General features: G+C 47.9%; 2 protein-coding genes across 6 annotated transcripts; both read left to right on the top strand.

Annotated features, from left to right (window-relative positions):
• Positions 1–230: 230 nt before the first annotated feature.
• LOC104026372 (lysozyme g) lies at positions 231–4,488 on the top strand. Of its 3 annotated transcripts, none has more exons than XM_009486747.2 (5): positions 231–305; positions 1,128–1,217; positions 2,268–2,464; positions 2,691–2,829; positions 3,875–4,488. In XM_009486747.2, exons 1-5 carry the CDS (start codon positions 263–265, stop codon positions 4,003–4,005), a joined length of 600 nt encoding a protein of 199 aa, XP_009485022.1. In that variant the 5' UTR covers positions 231–262; the 3' UTR covers positions 4,006–4,488. The 3 variants fall into 3 exon arrangements, with proteins under 3 accessions (XP_009485022.1, XP_075569994.1, XP_075570002.1); XM_075713879.1 differs by having other exon boundaries at positions 267–418; XM_075713887.1 differs by lacking the exon at positions 231–305 and adding an exon at positions 694–1,008.
• Positions 4,489–6,769: 2,281 nt separating this feature from the next.
• On the top strand, positions 6,770–19,534 carry LOC104024605 (lysozyme g). Of its 3 annotated transcripts, XR_012831198.1 has the most exons (7): positions 15,220–15,339; positions 16,106–16,178; positions 16,568–16,669; positions 16,931–17,127; positions 17,251–17,389; positions 18,415–18,655; positions 19,273–19,534. XR_012831198.1 is itself a non-coding variant. In XM_075713917.1 (6 exons), the coding sequence occupies exons 2-6, from the start codon at positions 16,136–16,138 to the stop codon at positions 18,546–18,548; spliced, it is 615 nt and encodes a 204-aa protein (XP_075570032.1). In that variant the 5' UTR covers positions 6,770–6,855; positions 16,106–16,135; the 3' UTR covers positions 18,549–19,243. The 3 variants fall into 3 exon arrangements, 2 of the variants coding, with proteins under 2 accessions (XP_075570032.1, XP_075570023.1); XM_075713917.1 differs by lacking the exons at positions 15,220–15,339; positions 19,273–19,534 and adding an exon at positions 6,770–6,855 and having other exon boundaries at positions 18,415–19,243; XM_075713908.1 differs by lacking the exon at positions 19,273–19,534 and having other exon boundaries at positions 18,415–19,243.
• The last annotated feature ends 273 nt before the right edge of the window (positions 19,535–19,807 follow it).

Genomic DNA, 19,807 nt, shown 5'->3' with positions numbered 1-19,807 from the left:
TTGCTTCTCCTCCCACCACCACTCTCTGAGGCTGGTGGCTGCATTCCATGCCGGGGGTGAGGTGGGAAGCGTGCTGCGGAGAGGGTGCCTCCGCTCCCCAACCTGTCTTCAGCTAATGCCATCCCCATCCGGGGCCTCAGGGTGGGAGCTTTTGGCATGCAAACTTTACTACAGGGCTGTTGAAAATCAGCACTGATTTCTTCACGTTTTGCAAACCACTGTGTTTCCAGGTGTCCTGGGGCAGCTGAGGAGAGCCATCACCATGATCCCCACACTGCTCTTGCTGGGTCTTACGGCCCTTGTTGGTGAGCCAGGGTTTGGGTTTGGTTTGCTGTCGAAAGCACCCTGGGAACAGTTTGCAGAGGGACTGTGGAGAGGAGGCGTGCGGTCAGGCCCGAGGGCCCCTTTCCCCACACAGGTAAAACCCTGTGTGGCTGCAGGTCCTCAGCTGCCATTTGAGGCTGCTTGCTGCCTAGCTGCGTCCTTTAAACCAGCACATCTGGAGTACGGCACTGACACCGAAAGGCAGCCACAGACATATGTCCTCTTAATTTTCCCAGCTAACCTTATCTGATCTGTCTGCCTACTCAGAAATGGTTTCACAAATGTCGCAAGCTGTTTCATTCCTCAGTTACTGAGGAAGCAGGGTAATTTGCCCAGGCTGAGGCAAGCACTCTGCTGAATTAATTCCTCACCAAGTTACAGAGGGATCAGGAGACGTTCCCAGCCAGGGTGCTCGGGTACCACCAGCTGTCATCTGAGGGGTCACAGACATTGGAGGGCACTGAATGGGAAAAACACTCTGAAATAAATGCAGGTGCTGTTGTTCCCCTCTCCCAAACCAACCTTTATACCTAACAGGGCAGTTGCCTATTCATGTAAGTTATCATTAGTTTCACTTGCTTCAACCTATCAAATTAGAAAATAACAAATTTCTGTTCTCTAGCTTTCTTTGATAACATTACTGATGGAGAGCAGTGGCAACGATACAAGAGTGGCCAACACAAGGTGATGTGGGTTACAGGTCTGGATGAATCCCTCATGCTTGACTTGTACTCACTTGCAGCACACTGTACGATATTGCTCTGAGATCTTATGTGTTCAAAGACCTCCGTTTTATTTTTCAGCTCCATCCATGAGTTACAGTTGCTATGGTGATATAAGTGCTCTTCAAACCCCCACGATCTCCTGTACAGCCACAAGAGCCCTGGACTGTGGTAGGTATCGTTCGTTGCTTGATTTGTTAACCTCTTTGTATCTGACAGAGAGATGCTTCACTTTCCATTATCACCAAATTAAATGCGGTGCAGCTATTCAGTCAGCCAAAAGGGAGAAAGCAACACCTCCTCCCCCAAAATGGCAGGTGTTGTGAAGCCTCCAGACCTGGTGGGAAGCAGGAGGACAAACCTCGGGTCCCACAGTCAGGGTCCTCAGCCTCTAAGCAAAGGGAAATGGCACAACCCCTTTTCACTCAAAATGGCTTTTTCATCAGCCAGGACTTTAGCATCAGCATCCTCACAAAACCCCAGAGCCTCTCAGCTTGAAGGAGAGGATGCGCAGAGCCTGGTCCCCAGCACTGGCATGTCGGCTGATCTGGCCAGTGGTGACCTGCCAGACACACATTTTGCAGGTCCCAGGTTTGTAGCCATCCTACTTCTGGGTGACCCATTTTTGGTAACTCCTTCCCGTTGCCCTCTTTCTTGCCTTGTGTTATTGCCCCATGTCACTGCACAGCTGACTGTGTCAGATTCATACTGCTGAGACCTCCAGGGACTGTAAGAGGTTTTGCCACGTACCTCAGATGTAGGCGCCTTGGACACCTGACTGCAGGTGTCCAAGTGTGGTTCTGAATCCACTTGCTTGTTTCCAAACTGTTCCAAAATTACTTAAAAAGACCCCCCACCTTTCTATACACAGACTGACAACATAGCTGTTACTGCAGTTTGGCTGGTCAGTAGTAATACATCTCTCACTTTTTTCAAATGCAATTTGAAATTTCACTTTTCTGACTCCAAAGCTGCATCTCCAGCGGTGTGGCAGCAGAAGAGGACCACGAATGCATGGTCCCAACTCTTGAGAAGCTGCCCTCTTCCCCTCGTCATCCTCATGTACTGGCACGGCAGCTCCCCGGCCACAGCCAGAGCCGATAGGGCTGTGCTTGTTCCTCAAGCACCACTACCCAATTTGGTGTAGCTGCCTTTTCTTCAGGGAGAAAGCAAGGGTTTTGGACGGGAGGGTGTGTAAGTCTGCCTCTTCCTACGCCGCAGGACTTCCCTCGGTACAGAGGGCTGCTGAGGCAGACATTGTGCGCCTGAGGAGATATGAGACCCCGATTAAGAGAGTAGCCAGAAACCTGTGCTTGGACCCAGCGCTCATCGCTGCCATCATCTCGCAGGAGAGCCGCGTCGGCCTGCTCCTGGACAACGGCTGGGACCAGGATCGGCACAAGTATGGATTGATGCAGGTACAGCAGGGCGATAAGTATGAGTAACGGAACAGTAATGGAGTGTATATCCCAAGGCTTTACCTTAGTAAATGACTGTTCTGTGTTCGAGACACCACTTATATGCATTCTCTCTACATTTAAGGTTGTGCTTAAGTGTTATCCTGAGTAAGGTCACTTCCATAAGTCACAGCCTGGGAGTGCAAAGAAGAGGGGGAAGCTACATTTTCTTGCTTGACTTTTCTAGCTTGGCAGGCAGCAACACCAGCCTTTCGGAATGTGGGATAGTGAAGAACACATAAATCAGTGCTCAACTATCCTGGTTCTTGCAATTAATGAAGTACGGGCAAGACATCCTAACTGGACCTGGGACCAGCAGCTGAGAGGTATGTGATGGGCCATATACCAGAAAGGGACACGCTGAGTGATGGGGGTGCTGTGCATTTGTTGATGTCACTTCTAAGGGAAAAAGAGCATCAGTCTGGCAGATTTTACAGCATCTCTTACAAAAAAAAAAAAAAAAACCAACAAGTTTTTTACTTTAAAAGAGGCAATCCCAAAACAGCAGACCAGCATGAGGTCTGAATATAGATGCAACCTCCCAACTCAAAGTGCTGTCCACAGGGCCTCCATGTTTCTGCCTGCAGAATAGAGACTGTGGTGGGGAACCAAGCTCCTTGGCAGCTTTGCTGCAGTAGGAAGCAGCGGGAAACCAGCCCAGCCTGGGAGCCGCTGCAGTGACATGGAAGCATCCCATGCAGGGCTGGGCGAAGGTGTCAGGCACAGCCTTGGTAGGTTGCCCCTTGATTTCAATGACAAACACCCGCAGGAGGCCACTGTGTTGAGCAGCTGGGCAACCACTGGTGAATGGCCAGATCCAAGAGCTCCTTAAATTCCCCGGAAAAGGCATTGCACTCAGTGAATGTGAACAGGTCTCAAGTTATCCTCTTATCTGTTCATCCTACGAGTGAAATGGCTGTCAGGTGGATAAATAAGGTAGAAACCAGCCATAAAAAGCCACTGAGGAAGGCAGAAATTGAGGCACCACAACACAACAGGCTTACCGTGGCAGGCTGTTGATTGTGTCAAGGAAGCTTGGGATCTAGGTTTGCTTGTAGTCGGTGTTACCTGCATGCTGGTTTGTTCATCCTATGTTATTTCTTGCTCTCCCATCCTTGCCTTTTTAGATTACACCCTTTTCTGGGACTAGCATGCCATTCCCACCTGCATTTGGAGAGAGTCATGGGTTCCTTCACTATAGAGATAAGGATTTTGCAAAATCAGTCACTTTTTGACAAGAATGCACAAGTAGCAATTTCCCAAGCAGTTGTAGGTTTAGTGAGATGCATGGACCTTTTGCTAGGAATTTTTACCTTTAAATCTCTATTTCTTACTTATAATGCATAACAATGCCTTCTTAACTCTTTCCAGGGGGAATCTGCACCTACCATGCAAAAATGGGCAGCCGCCAGGTCTATGAGGAAGACCCGTGCGACAGAGACAACTACTACGCCAACAGCGTGATTAGGCGAGCCCAATACTTTAAGAAACATGGGTTCTAGCTCATAAACCCACCCTGCCAGCAAGCCTCTCCTCTACATAGACTAGCCCAGTAGTGATCATAGCACCCAGAGCAGTTCCTCAGGGTTCCTGGCAGGACCAACGCTGGTGGCACTGGCACCAGCACCTCGCTCGCTCCAGCAAATCCCAGCTCCCCGCTCACCAATGGACAAGCTCAGCACTGACTGCCAGGGGACCTGTAGGGACAAGAAACCACAACCTCAGGGCCTTTGAAAGGCAGATAGGGACAGACCAGCAATGTTTACATGTCGGATGAGGAAGTTGCCTCTTCCCATTTGAAACTGAACCCAGGGTTGTTCGTGCATCACCCAGGTGTGGGCATGCAAGCAGCTCCCCCTGGGCATCGGCTCTGCTCTTCCCATCTCCTCCATCCATCTCCTTCCCTCTCTGTGGAAAATAAGGGGGAGAAGATCCCGAGTTGAAATCTTCCTTCCCCTTGATTGTGCTAGGTGCTAGGCAATGAGGAGCCTCTGGTCTCTGCATGTTTCTGCACTAGCTGTGTATTTCCATGGCCAGCCTTGTGGGGGACAATGCTAAACACACTTCTGTTAGTCTCTCAAGCCATGGAGCCCATGTCCATGGTGGGGCTGGAGACCTCTTCAGGGTGAAAAGCAGCCTCACACAATGGGAAAGGCTCTAAATGGGAAGTACTACAAGTGCCATAGCAGGCATGCAAAACACCTTTCCCTTAGAGAGCAGCTCTCCGCGCGGGAGCCGGCCCCATATGTGTCCTCCCCAGGAGCCGTATCACAACAATAGTGTTGGTAAAAAAACCCCACAACCTTTCCTGCTTTAGCTTTGGCACCTTTATGCTGGGTTTCGTCCAAGTTTAAAAACGTTTCAGCATCTGTCCCTCTGCCAGGAATCCCAACTTCTAATTAGGAGATAATTAGCTCTGGGTTTATAAGCTCTGTTTGAACGTGTTCTTCAATGTGGATGGGTCTGGGTGCAAATTTAGGTTTACTGAGAATAATACCGGGAATAAGAGATAAAATAAAAATAAATGTTGAATCCAAATCTTTTTTTTTTTTCATGGGGCCCAGTGGGCAGCAACCTGCAACTTGAGCAAATAACCCAATTCGGTACTCTTGGAATGGGTCTAAAACTCAGTTTCAGAAGAGAGAGAGGAAAATGGTGCTGCAGATCTGGGGTGGGTGGGAAGAGCTGGGCTGGGCGTCAGGGCATGAGGCAGCCCGAGCCTGGCTGCTGCCCCCAAACCTGTGAACAGGGGAATAAGAATGTTTAGCCTTTTGAATAACCATTTTGGAGGTGTCGGAGCACCTTTCTGCCAGCTATCACCATTGTGATGCAGAAGCGATGTGCCTGGCAGTCCCTGCCTGGCAGCATGGGGCTGCACTGCACATGGGCCTGGGCTGTCAGGCAGGGTCGATGCAGGCAGTGTGAGAGCTAGTTCGGAGATAGCTTTTGCAAGCAGAGCAATTTTAACATTGTGCTCCTTGCCTTGCCAGTCACTCCTCTGCTTACCGACACGGCAAGGACTGTGCACGATTAAAGTATTTGCAAGCAAACTCATTTTATCATCTCTGGAGACCAGAGGGAGCTCTAGGACATCTCTAACGTTACTGATTTTTTTTTAAGACCACAGAAAACAGCTCAGTGTTGAGCAACTGAAGGTATTAAACTATATTTTATTTAGTCTTTAGTGAATTCTCCGCTATATTAACATAATTTTAGTAAAATCATTACTTTGTAATACAAATTTGTGAAACGTATCACATGGTTTGATCCCCTCTACTCGAAATAGCTTATGCAAAAGTCATAGGTTGAAGTCTTTGCTTCATTATGTTATATAAACCTCTCTGTTATACAAACCTCTTATGTAAAAATCTATGAATGCATTTTTGGTAGATCACTATAAACTTCAAATAGTGCAGGGGATCTCATTGCTGCCTACATGTATAAAGCTGTTTTTTGACTTCAGAGGGTGAACAAGTGCGGAGCTTTCTTTGGTTCCCTTCATGTCACCCTTAATTGCTGCCAGCAGGCTGCCTGTCACCAGTACTGGTGTTGCCACCCCTGGGGATCTGTGAGCTCCTCAGGAGTCCAATTTCTGCACGCGTTACCTATGAAGCTGCTGCTTCACCTTATGGTAGCAACACCCAAGGGCCTGCAGACCTGCCTGCTGGCTTGTGCAGCATTGTCACAAAGGATTGTTTATTTTTTAAGTCTATTTAAAAGTCCTGATTATGGGTATTCCATATGTTGTGGCAAATATTATTTTAGGCTATCAGCACTTTGTAGCAAGTAAGGAAAATCTCTGAAAAATTAGTTGAAATATAATTGCTTCATATCTTGGCAGGAAAGAGTAAATGATTAAGGAAAGTTTAATACTAGCACACTGCCTTAAGATTTGACAAAAGCTTTCCTAACAAACAGTGAGTTGAGACTTCTTTTCCCCTCCAATCTTTTCCTGGTCACCTGTGCCCATGTTAGTGGAAGTTACTCTTCTGGCTGGTGTACACAAGGCTGCTGCGGTCATACTCTTGGTCACCTTTTTGGCCCATGCCCTATTAAAAAAACCAGGCAGCTTGCAAGGCAAATGATCTAATACCACGTAACATATCAGAAAAAGCAGAAGCACAGAAAAGGAAAGAGAAAAGCTGAATCAGAGGGGAAAGAAAGGTCTGGGGAATCACAGACCAGGACACCTGGCTGCAACACCGAGGAAGATGCTAGAGTAAAGGATTGAATGATTGCTTTGCGAGCACCTGGGGGACGACAAAGCAGCAAGAAACAGTCAGGAGGGCTCTGGCAGCCTGGCTTGGCAGGGAAAAACCACCTCAGACCAACCAAAGTCCTTATCTCAGAGGGTAAGTGGCCAAGAGAGAAGCCGTGGTTGTGCCATATCATGAGCTCGGTAAGGCTTTCAACAGCAATCTGAAGTACCCTCTTACGTGAAGGGCCTTAAGATAAGTACAAAAAGCATTGGTTATCAGTAGGTTGTGGTCAAACTGGTGAGGCATTTCAAGTGGAGCCACACCAGTCTCTCTCAAACACCAGTTTCAGATTTGTGGCTGGAAAATGAGTGGTGGACAAGAGCTCTCAAACCATGGGTGATGGCCACACTGAAAGGGAACATGAGCACTTCCACTAATGGTTAAAAACTATTAAAACCTGCTATGAATCAAAGTACTGAAATAAAGTAAACACAGGTGCAAAACACTCGAGGAGCTCAAGCAGGAGCGTAAGCAGGGGGGAGCAGGTGGGCAACCATCCTTCTGAAAGGACTTGGGGGTCCAGTGGGAACCAAAGGAGTAGATGCCAGGGGAGGCGGGGAAGGAGGAAAAAAAAAAAAAAAAAAAAAGAGGGAAAAATCTCTTTCGGGGATTTCTCTTTATCATAGCACCGTGTATGAAGCATTTGGGGTAATTCTCCTCTCAGCTGTTCAGCTGTCAGTATCAGTGAGGCTCAGCTATGGTGTTTGGGTGTGTCGCAGTGACAAAAACATGCTCAGGAGGATTGCAACTCAAATGGAAGGTACAGCCTACAGGAAACAAGGAATTAGACTTGCTTTTTTCTCCAGAAAAGAGAAAGAGGACACAGTTATGATTTTCTAATATGCAAAAGAAATGGAGGGCATTTACCCATGTCCTTCCCTTCCCCATGAGGGTAAGGCAAGTAGCACTGAGTTTGGCATCAGGTTTGCGTTGGATACTTCAAAAAACTTTCAGAGTAATGAAGCAACGCAACATTCACTGGGCGTTTTAAAGAACAAGCAAGACCAACAGGTAAAAGTAGCTGTATGTCATACTGTTGTAGAGTGGGGAAATGCAGTAGGTGTTGTTTAAGGACCTTTCCAGGCCAACATCACTGCATCAGAATCCACAGTCAGCAAATCAAAAAGACAATAAATTACAGACAGGCAAGCAAAATCTTCTCTGTTGCGGTCCTATGCTTTGGTTTTACAACCATTGTCAGTATTGGGAAGTATATTTAAATGTGCTTCTTATAATAAACAGCAAATGTGAGGTGGTAAGTTTTCTCTCTCGTCCCCTCATTAATCTGCAGGAGGTATGGGCTGATCCCTCCATGGCTCAGGCAGGGATTTGTATAATGTCCAGGGCTGCAATGACTGGCTTTCAGAGACACCAGGCAGAGGGAGCAATTAAACAACCTTTTCAGTGGTAACTGAAGCAGCACGAAACCACTGCCAAAAGCAAGTCCCCATGGGCCAGAGCCATAAGCCACGTGGGTGAACAGATTGCTCTCATGACTGACTCTGAATGCTGGAGTTGGATAGGTTTGAGCCACGTGTCCATGCCACTCTTTCCGAGCGATGCAGAAAACAAAGGGAAATGCCACCACAGCAATGCAGTGCTGTATAACCGAGTTTGTTCTGCTTTGTTACTCATTGCAAAAGTGGGCTGGGACAGCAACCTGTTCCCATGACGGTGCTTCTCTGGTGGTTGCCTTGGGCATGCTCAGGACCACGCCCCAAAACGCTAGGCTCATCTTATGGGGTTTTCTTCTGGACAAAAACAACCTCATGTTTTATCCAGGCCAGAAAGGCCAACACTGGCTCCACTGTAAACTGGAGATGTCAGATGAACGTGAGAAACACCGTGTGGGTCATGCTGGTGGTCGGTCACCCCTGAAGTCTGCCTCCAGCAGCAGCAGTAGGAGAGGCTGCCTGGGGAGGACACATGAGCTTGGCCGCTTTCTGCAGTCCATTTTCCTTGTACAGGCCCAGCGTCCCCAGCTATTTAACAGGGGTGGCAGGAGGCACATCCACCCTTTGTTTGGTACTGCTGTCCATGAATCCATCCAGTGGCTTTGGGAATATGCTGGTGCTGTCGGCCTCCACAGCCTCCTGGGTGGCAAGGCCACGGCCGTAGGTTCCTTGATAATGCTGGTTTGAATCTTCATAAAAGCCTTTTTGAAGACCCAGCTATACTTCACCCACTGGCCTTAATCCAGGTACTCACTGATACTGTCCCAGAAGACCATCAAGGACCAAAGCAAGACTGCCCCTCATGGGAGTCGGGCTGACCCTCTCCCAGCTGACCAGGTTTATCCATCACCTCAGTGCTCTTATCTTCAACGTGCACTCTACTGTATTGCCCAGGACAGGCACCAGCCTGCGGTCCCAAGGACCCCTCTGGAGCCAGCGCTGCAGTCGGGGGTGACGCCGGCCAGCCGCCGGCACCGATGCTGCCTGGCAGCAGAGCCCTTGCCTGGGCTGCCTGCTCTGCCGTGGCACAGCGCGGTGCCCCCAGTCACCCCGGATGGGACAGACTCACTGACAGGGAGGCTTTCTGTTTGCTCCAGTACTTACTAACTATTTACACCGAATTAATCTGGCTCCCGTTAACTGTCCCAGGGTGGGAACCTCCCCACGGCCTCCACAGTGAATCAGCCTGGCACAAAGGCTACAAAGGACTACTAAGGCCTTGTCCGCCCCGAGTGCCCCGTTCACACACTTTTCACCAAGCAGCCCTGACCTTCCCCTAGCTGCTTTTGATGCATCTGAAGACCTTTTGTTGACAGTCTGAGTATCCCTTGCAAGGCACTCTCCAAAACCTTTTTCAGTCCTTTTCCTTGTTTATGTGTGACCTCCTGTGTTTTTTGTCAATTTACCACCAATTCTCACCAGGACAAGTTTTCCATTTCCTACACAGCAGCCTTTTCCCTAGGGCAGTCACCTTAACTTTTCCTTTAAGGGGGAAACATTTTCTTTTATTTTTGAGTTGTGGCGTCCTTTTAGTGTGGGCTTCTAACACGGTATTTTTGAAAAGCCTCCAGGATGCTTGCAGGCTTCTTTGGTTTGGGGCTGCTCCTTTTTGCTAGAGACTATTGTTTCTAATGCTTGCCTCAGATTATTTAGTTGCCTTCCTTGAAACCAAATGCTCCCGTACTGGGTGCACATGGCCTTTTTTTTCCTATTTCAGTGCTAAAAGTGATCATGTTGTGGGATTGCAACCTCCGAGCAGTTTCCCACTAACAGTCCTCAAATGAAGCCCTTGTTCCAATCCCTAGTAATTGTTTCTGTGGGTTCCCAGACCAGCTCCTTCTGGAAGTAGTGATTTACTGCCACCAAAATTTCTGCTTCTGCATCTCATCCTGATGAGGTACTGATCCAGTGTATACGCAGGCTCCCACTCATATACCATCCTATATTTGCTGCTTCTCTGGTCTCACTGACTGCTATCACTGTCCTCATAAAGGATCAATAGTACAGTCCTACTATGGCATTTTTGTCAATAGCAACTGGGATTTCCACCCACAGGTTTTTAGAGTGTCACGATCCAAACTGAGCTGCCCAGGGAGGATTGTGGCAGTTCTGTGATTCCCTTGGGCTAAATTAAGGTGAAACAACACCAAACGATTGATTAAATGCTTTATTGGTGATAGAAACAACCCGAACTTGGCAAGCATAACGGTAGGCAACCTGAACTAGGAAAGCGTAGTGGTAGGCAATGTGGGTTCTAATTGAAATACTTGTAAGAAGAAAGGAAAAAGAGGAAAAGGGGAGAGAGAGAGAGAGTTATCACCACCCTTGGATCCCGCAGTTATGATGATAGATGTGGTGATTCTCCGACGGCTGGCAGGCACGCCTGGCTTTCTCAGAGTTGTGTCTTTTATAAGCCAGTCTCCACCTCTCAATTGGGTCAAGTCCATCCCCTCGATGACTTATATGGTTGTTGTTTCAGAAAGTTCTCAATCTTCTGTACAGGCACAGTGGGGGGTGGTCATGAGGGGTCCCTCGGGTGGTTGCGAGCCCCTTCCTCAAATGAACTGTGTATGACCTCTGACCATCTATGATGAGTTGTGAGGCACATCAGAAATACAGAACTGCGCATCCTCCAGCATGCCTCCCCATGCTCTGTGCCAACCAACTGCTCACCTGTGGTTTGATGTCGCCATACAGATCTTAACTTGTTTCGCCACTATGTTTGAGACATCAACCAACAGCCACAACGTTTGAGACATCAACATACCTTAATTTTTCAGTCTTTCACAGGTGCTTCTCTTCTCCTGTAATATTTTTATGCTGCTACACTTTCATCCTTCACTTACAACATCAGTCCTCCACCTCTGCACCCTACCCTGTCATTCCTATAAAGCTGGCAGTGCTGTATCTCATTGGTTTTCTAGCCCCCCCCAAGTCTTTGAGATGCCTGCTATCCCGGGTTGTCATTTGGCACCAGGCATTCTGGTTCTTCTGGCTTGTTTTTGAAGCCACTAGCAACAGTGCAGAAGCACTTTTAAGTTTGCCCTCGCTTCATTGCTTAATATTGCATGTGCCAAACCCTTGCCACTGTATTCTATTTTGTCTTTCTTACTTATTGTGATCATGCTGTTTATTTCCCTCCTGATTTTTTCAGAGGTAAACTGAATGTCAGCCATGTCTACCATGTAGATCACCTCAGTTCAAATCGGTTAGTCCTCTTCATCTCTCAGCTTTCCCCTGCTTCTAGTGTAAATGCTTCTCTACAAGCTCTTTAATTTCCAGTGCCACAGCCTGGCTGCATTACAGCTCAGGTGCAGCCCACCCCTTTTAGGCTGCTCCTCTCGTCCATGAAGTTTCACCAGTTTCTCACATGCCTCAACCATCTACAAGCCCCTCCATTTCCCCACGTGGCCACGGTGCAGCCTCGGGACAAAGGGACCTGCCCCCAATGCAGGAGCTCCTGGCACCCAGAGCATCCCACCTCCCTGCCACAGGCTGGGCAACCTCCCACAGTCTAAATGGGCTTAATTGCTTTGGGAAGCTTATATTAGCCTAGTTTCTCCCCTGAGGGCATAATTAGGATCATTCATTTCTTACCCTACCCTTATTAAGTTAATTAGCAATAGAGGTGAAATGCTAAACAGCATGAAAAAACCCACACAGCGAGGATGCAGCTGACCTGAGACTCTCTAGTGCCTTCTCCCCATGAGCCGCCCTGTTGCAGCCCTCGGCCTTCCAGAAACATTTCCAACAACTGGAAACGTTTCTTGTTGCAAGGCAGGCGAGGAGCAAACTGGTCCCATTTCTGCCCTTTAAATCAGGTTTTATGTTATGAATTCCCTGCTTATTCAGCCACACCTCAGTTGATTCAGATCAAGGAACCGACAAAGCTCACAAGGGTTTTGTCCTGCCAGGCAGAGGAGAGAAAAGTAAAGAGTAGCTGGTACTAGATCTGATCCAGTGCCCTGCAGTCTGGCTTCTGGGTAAATCAGAATTGTCTCTCCCACGTGACTGCTGCAATTGATGAAGAGCTGCCTACTGATAGTTCATGAATACTATTTATTGACTGGATCATCATGGCCCTGTCTATATGTACTATAGGTAGGTGTCATGCACTTACCACATACCCAAGCTATTTCAGTAGCAGGACCATTGGGTTGCTCTATACGGAGGCTGGGCTGGGCTGTTGTGGCCACAGGCTGATGGCCAACAGTTCGGAGTCTTGCTGATGCTTACTAGCGGCATCCCTTGGGGACTGATCCTGCAGCCAGTACTGTTTAGTGTCCTCAGCACCAACATGGGCTAGGGACAGAGAGCGCTCCCAGCAAGTTCACAGGTGCTTGGTGGGACAGGAGTGCCGGTCAGAAGAATGTGAACAGGTTGGACAGGAATCTCATTAAATTCAACCTCAGGTGCTGCCAAGTCCCACACCTGGGATGGAAAAGCCCCAGGCACCAGTACATGCTGGGGACCAGCCAGTTTGAAAGCAGCTTTGCAGAGAAAGCCCTGGGGGTCCTGGTGGACAACAAGTTGACCATGAGTGGGTAATGCACCCTTGCAGCAAAGGCAGCCAACAGCCTCCTAGGCTGCATTAGGAAAAGTGTCACCAGCAAGTCCAGGGAGGTAATTCTTCCCATCTGCTTGGCACTTGTGCTGAGTTTTGGACTCCTCAGTATAAAACACACCCTAATGTGCTGTAGGCCAGGGATCTAGGTCTTCTCAGCCTGGAGAAGACAAGGCTTTTGGGGGACATTTTTAGCTACCTCCGTGGAGCTTCTAGAGAAGATGGAGTCACACTTTTCTCGGAGGAGCACAGAAAGAGGGTCAGAGGTAAGAGTCACATGTTGCAACAAGGCAAATTCGGACCTGATAAAAGAAAAGTAGTTTTTCACAAAAAATTGGTGGGTGGTTAAGCACTGTACCAGGTTACACAGAGAGGCTGGTGAATCTCCATCCTTGGAGGTGTTCATAACAAGACAGGACAAGGACCTGAGAAACCTGATGTAGCTTCAAAGTTGGCACTGCTTTGAGCAAGAGGTTGGACTAGGGACCTCCCAAGGTCGTCTCCAACCTCGGTCACTCTTTGTTTCTGTGGCTCTGTGAAGATGCAGCCAGAGGGGAGAATGGAAAATGTAGATGTAATCTCAGCACACACAGTGAGAGACTATGAAGGAGCTGCTCACATGGATGCTGCACAGCTTACCACACAGAGGTGCTCCCCACATTGGGAGCACCAACATGGTTCAGCCATCAGTCGTTCAAGGGATGGGCAAGGCAGAGTCAGCAAAACCGTGATGCCAACACCCCAGGTGTAATGGGCCTGGACTGAAACAGCTCATCTAGCATATTAAGTGGCACTTCAGCGTCTGTAGCCCTTCTCCCAGCAAAGCTGGTCTTTGTTTTTAGAGGTAAAGAAGCAACATTTTAAGAAAGAAGGTTGTTTTGGGTCCCCTCATTCCTCCAACTGCAGACTACAGGGGAGAATAAACTGCAGGGACAGAGGAGAGCAGAGGAGCTGGGAAAGCCAGCACTGCGGTCCCACCATGGGAGCATGAGCCCCGTGGGATGGGTGAAATTGTGGAGGCTGAGGGAGTCCTTGGAGAAGACAGAGAGGGTGCAGAGACAGGTTCAGCTAATCCAGTGACCACGGCAACCAGTTAATAACTGACTTGGCGTTATTTGCCTTGCTCCAACTAAAAGCAGGGGTAAATCCCCACTCCGCTATTTATTATCAGATTCTCCTTCCGTGAGATTTCCAAGAGATAATGTTAAAATATCAATCTCCTTGAGCAAATATGCCAGGTTCACGAGGCACTCCTCTGCCCAGGTATTAAACAGTGAAGGTAAACCTGGTGGAGCAGGGTGCTGCTCCTTTCATCGCAGCCAGCAGCTGTCAGAGGTGGGACGAGACCCCATGCATCCACACCACTGAAGGAAACGGGGGCTTGCAAAACAAGGCATTGGCAGAATGAGTCAGTCCCACCACCCACAGCTGTGCCCAACAAGCCCTCCTGCACCTTGCTTTCTGCCCACTATGCACCTCTTGGAGACTGACCGCAGCCTCCAAAGACACCAACCAGACTCCCACACCCACAGCAGGAGATACTTTTCCTCCCTGTGGTATTTTTGGCACGTGAGGTGGTGGGGAAAGGGTTGTGCGTGTGCAGAAATGTGGCTGGGGATTGGAGGGAGGGAGAGGTCTCTTGAGGGCAGGCAAGGAGCTTGGTGGATGGAGGCAAGGGGCTCCAAGACCCTCTGACTTGGGCAACTGCAGGCAAATAACCCCTGGCTAATGTGACGCCAGTATCCTTAGCACTGGTGTCTGTCCTCAGGTGGCAAACACAGTTTCGGTGATGGGAAAGGCCTGGCTCATTACAGTCCTACCCACAAGCATGTGCATGCCAGAAACAACTCACCCTCACAGCAGAAAGAAATGTTGAGGCAAAGGGTTGTCTGAATCATTTCAGAGATGCGTTGGGCTCATTAAAAGCTATCATAAAAAACCAAGCTGAACCAACAAGGTGTCATTATTTTTTTCTGCTGACAAGCGCTGTCGGCAGAGCACACTGTCACAGGGGCAGCCCCCAGGCAGAGGAAGATGGGCCACCGGTGTAGACATGGCCAGTCTCTCAGGAGAGTGCTAGCCCAGGTGGTAGGGCTGCAAGCCCCTCTGTGCCACATACATGAGGGTCAGTCCCAGCCCTCTTTTCTTGAGCAGCAGGGACACAGCCCAGGATGCCAGGATAGGACTGGGGCAAACACCTGCAGAACAGCTGGATGCTGGGTCTTTAGCTCAGCCCTCACCACAGCTCCCTCCAGGAACAGGGTGTGAAATATAAGCTGTAGGTGGAGAGACGCCCAGAGAAAAATAGGGTGGGTTTTTTTTTCCCTTTGGAAATCTTGGAAATGCCACTCCTGGGAACACACTTGCTACCACACCAATGTCTATAGTGCAACAGGTTCTGTTTACATGAGAAAAAAATGCTGTTAAGTCTCACAAAACCACAGCCCAGTACATTTCATCACAGTGTCGGATTACCACTGAACGGAAGGTAGCTTTCCCTATATATTAAACTTCCCCAAACCTCAGTCCTGTGCCAGAAGCTGAGCTGCAGACAAGTAGGTAAGATACACTGCTCAGGGTGGGAGCTCTTCTTCCCTTCAGCAATACCATCTCCTCGGTGGCCCGGGGGCTGCAGCTTTTTGCTGTGTGAGATTTCTGCTTGAATAAGGATACCGAGATTTGTCCTGTAGTTCTGGATTTAGGTCACCTAAATTTAGATGGCTCTCATCCCTACGTGAACCCCTCTCCCTAGGCTCCCCTCACAGCCAGTGAGGGGAAATGGGTGCTCCCAGAGTACAACTCACCCTAAAGTAGATAGCCACAATGATTTAGACAGCTTGCATCTTGAAAGTTCCAATTTCTGCGTATAACAAAAGTCTCAGGAGATTCAGGCAAAGCTGTCCAGATGTGGCGAAGGTGGGTTGTATATGGAATATGGGCTGGGAATAAGGGCGTTCATGCTGGGAGCACAGCAGCACAGGGAAGTGAATATCACTAATTTTATTTTTTCTGAATTAAATATTGGGGTTTGAGATTTGGAGGAAGTTACCAAGATGTCATAGAAGACATGGGTTTGAAACACCATCAGTAGTGAGAGGTCACAAGTCCTTTGTGAAAAGCTGCAGCCTCGTTTGTGCTGGAGCAGGAGAGCTGCCGTTGGGGTCTCTTACAAAAAGAGACAAGACTCCATTTGTGTATCACTTTGCCTGCCCAACCAAGAGAAATACCCCATCAGCTCAGAAAGAGTTTCTTTGTGTTCATTCGGCAAGCAGTGAGATATATTCATGTCTTCATGCGTGCCGAAGCTGACTGATTGATTTTTCAGGCTGTTCTGCGTGCTCAGGAAAACCACCCAATGTACCCGATGCTCCTGCTGCTGGGCCTTGCTGCCCTCCTGGGTAAGTCTGGCATCCCTCGCTGCTCGCCCCAAGCAGCTGGGGACACACGCCCTGCAGCTGGGAAGCAGCAGACATTGATGCACCTCCTCACTCCCCTCCCCAAAGTCTCCATTGACACTAGACTCTATCAGAGGAGAGAGTGCTTGGCTCCCCTTGCAAGTCTTGCAGAAGGAGGGGTGGGCTCTGCGGGACGGGTGGGCTCAGGGCACAGAGCGCAGGGCACAGGACACAGGGCAGGACCTTGCCTCCCCTCCATCCATCACAAGGAGGGACAGAGGCAGCCCCATGCAGCTCCCACACCCTGCAGCCCAGGTGCAGCCTCCCCTTGCGTTTTACTTGCAGTCACAAAAGGTTTTTACTGCTTGCGCCTTTCCATGTTGCCCCTGCAGGTGCCTCCCAGGGCCGCACGGATTGCTACGGCAGTGTAACCAGAATTAGAACTCCTGGGGCTTCGTGCAAAACTGCAAAGCCAGAGGGTTTATCCTACTGCGGTGAGTATCTCTCTTCTGCCAGACGGCTCCATTTCCGCTTGGCACAATAATCCCAAATCCTTCACATTTCCAAAGTGCTGAACACACAGTAGCTGCTGAGCCTGCATAATATCCCTGTAGGCGATCATCTACCTCCTCCCAGCGGAGAGGCAAATACAATTTTGATGTAATTCTGTCTGTATTAGAAGGAGAGAGGTGAGAGATGATTCTGAGCTTTAAAAGTTATTAAGCAAATATCTTCACTTTTGGTTTTAATTACAGGAGTTAGGGCTTCAGAAAAGATCGCTGAACGGGACCTAGGAGCTATGAATCGATATAAAACACTCATTAAGAGAGTTGGCGAAAAACTGTGCGTCGAACCAGCCCTGATCGCTGGCATCATCTCCCGGGAATCTCATGCTGGCAAAGTACTGAAGGATGGCTGGGGTGACAATGGAAATGGATTTGGTTTAATGCAGGTATTTGCTCATACTCCACTAAAAGCTGATAAACAAATAGCATATAAATAAAAGTAAGCCTCCTAAACATATCATCTATTACAGCAGGGAAATGACTTCTATTTGTTGTTTCGATATTTTTAGGTTGACAAAAACTCACATAGACCTGTGGGAAAATGGAACAGCGAAGCTCATCTTACCCAGGGCACAAACATACTTATCATGATGATAAAGACAATACAGAGGAAGTTCCCACGCTGGACAAAGGATCAACAGCTGAAAGGTAAGGTACATGCTACAGGTTTTGTCCAGGAGAGAAGAAAAGCTTTAGGGCGAGAACATACTGAATTGGTTCCCATGCTCCTCAATAAGCACATTTCTAACAGGCTGTCGCTTAGCTTTTTGCCCCTTTTTTTATTTCACCGTGAAAAGTCAAGCTTTGTCAATTCTGTTTAGTTTCTGCCTTTCCTTAGTATGGCAGTCTCGCCGAGTTTCCAGCACCGTGTGGCAAATACTTGTACACCTGAAATCTAGGCTATGTAAGAGCCGAGCTTTCCTTATCTGACCATGAGAAGTCTCCTACAGCCATTCAGGTTAACAAATAGCTCCATGGTTTACCTGAATGGGGCCAGCAGTTCACGCTGTATCTCTGTTGACAAAGGAGACGAGGTGTTTGCTCTCAGGGAATTGCAAAACTGTGCCGCCCAACATGGAAAAGCTGCCTGCTTCAAAGAAGGCTGCACCCCGCAGGCCCCTTGGACTACTGGGGTGCCAAGGTGGGCTCGTTTCACAGCCACTGCAGACACCTCTGCCTTTCAACACAGCATATGGAGTAGCATATACGCAGCTGCAAGACAAAGATAATGCAATGTATGAGTGTGTTTTAACTCTCTTTTTAAAGCAGTATTTTTCAAGGATGAGCGAGAAGTTACAAGGATGTTGGATATGACATGATATGACATGACATGACATGATATGACATGATATGATATTAATCATATTAAGAAGCCCAGTGTAAATGAAGGGCGTGTGCTGGGCCGGGTAAATGGTGCAAGTTCATCAAGCTGCAAATATCTGTGAATGCAAAATCTCAGGTATCTTTCTGATATTTTAGTGGATTCAGGAATAACTGTAAGCTGTTTGCAGAGCTCCACTTAAGTCAGAAAAGCTCTGATAACACCGCCCACTCCCCTTCCAAAGTCCTCATAAGTGAAAGCTTTCAAAACCAGTAAAAGCAGAACATATCAGGCTGGAATTTTCCCTATTTTTTTTTAAGTCTGTATGACTTCTTTCGGTGTTTCATTTCAGGTGGGATTTCTGCCTACAACGCTGGTACTGGGAACGTCCGAAGCTATGACAGAATGGACGTTGGCACCACCCATGATGACTACTCCAATGATGTGGTTGCACGAGCCCAGTATTACAAGAAACACGGATACTAGACTCAGGAATCTCTACTGAGTAACTTCCTTACCATCACCTGCATGTCACCCCTGAGGGAGCCAAGACACAGAGCAGCTGTACCCTGCAAACCCATACAGATACGAAGGTACAGGAATGATTTACAGGAATAAGAATCTGCAGCCTAAACGCCTCCATTTTAAAAATAGTATTCAGTAAGACACCGCTCATGTAGTTTCTTTACAAGCGCTATGGTTTGGATTTTACAAAGGGAATACTACCAAATCTTAATATTTTTTTCTGCTAGCTACATATATCTCTAGTTATGAGGACTGTCTTGTTTTGCTATTGATAATTTGCTGCCTTCCAGATCTTAAAATACATTTCTGCCAAAATCTGTCATTCTCTTAAGAAATCAAAAGGCAAAATACTTCTTTGGGTATTAGCTTAATGATTTATTTTTTCAAAGATGCTTGATATTTACATTATGCTGGAGAGTAGTAATTCTTTTCTGAACGCTAATTTTTCATATAAATGCATAGAATAGAGATGGATGTTTTCCATCAGAAATAAGCAAACAGATATCGAATAAAAGTGTTATTAGCAAACAAAGCAGGACTCCAGTGTACTCATATTGTCATGTGTGTTAGCAAAGTTTGGATAAGTATGATGTTAATTTTAGGTAGATAGAGAAACTGAGAAGGGAATAGGATGAAATACGTATTTGTGCATCATAAAATTCTTTTCCCCCTCTACTGCTTGTAGATGAATGACACTCGGGAAAAGAGCCATCTGAGTTCAGCATATTTTGGTGCTCCTGTTCCTTCTAGACATGTTTTGAGGGTGGGAGAGTGGAAAGGCAACAAAAGGAGAGGGGTAGATGCCTGCAGGACTGAGTGACACATTCTCCAGGGCCAAAGGAAGAGTTAGGTTTCGTCTGGCAGTGCAAGCCGTGCCTTTCCCACCAGCATCCACTTGCATGCTGAGGAAACTTCCTTTATTCTTCCACCGTAAGCACAACTTCTGGGACTGGGAATAACCGTAAGTCAAAATAATTAGAAAAAACACTGGCTGCAAGCATCTTAAAAGGATAGGAAAATGCAACCCAAAGCCATTAACAGTGCACAGAGTTATGATACACAACCTCCCAGGAGCAATTAGAGACCATGCTGCAAACATCCAGCATGGATTTAAACAGGGTAAATAGTGCCCAACCAACCCGTTTGCCTCCTGCGATGAGATGACAGGCTTTATGGAAAAGGGGAGATGAGTGGATATGGTATACCTTGACCTCTCAAGG

The sequence above is a fragment of the Pelecanus crispus genome, chromosome 1 (genome assembly GCF_030463565.1).
Source record: "Pelecanus crispus isolate bPelCri1 chromosome 1, bPelCri1.pri, whole genome shotgun sequence".
NCBI classification, from domain to species: Eukaryota; Metazoa; Chordata; class Aves; order Pelecaniformes; family Pelecanidae; genus Pelecanus; species Pelecanus crispus.
Note: the sequence above shows the minus strand (reverse complement) of the source record. Positions and strands in the feature narration are given on the sequence as shown.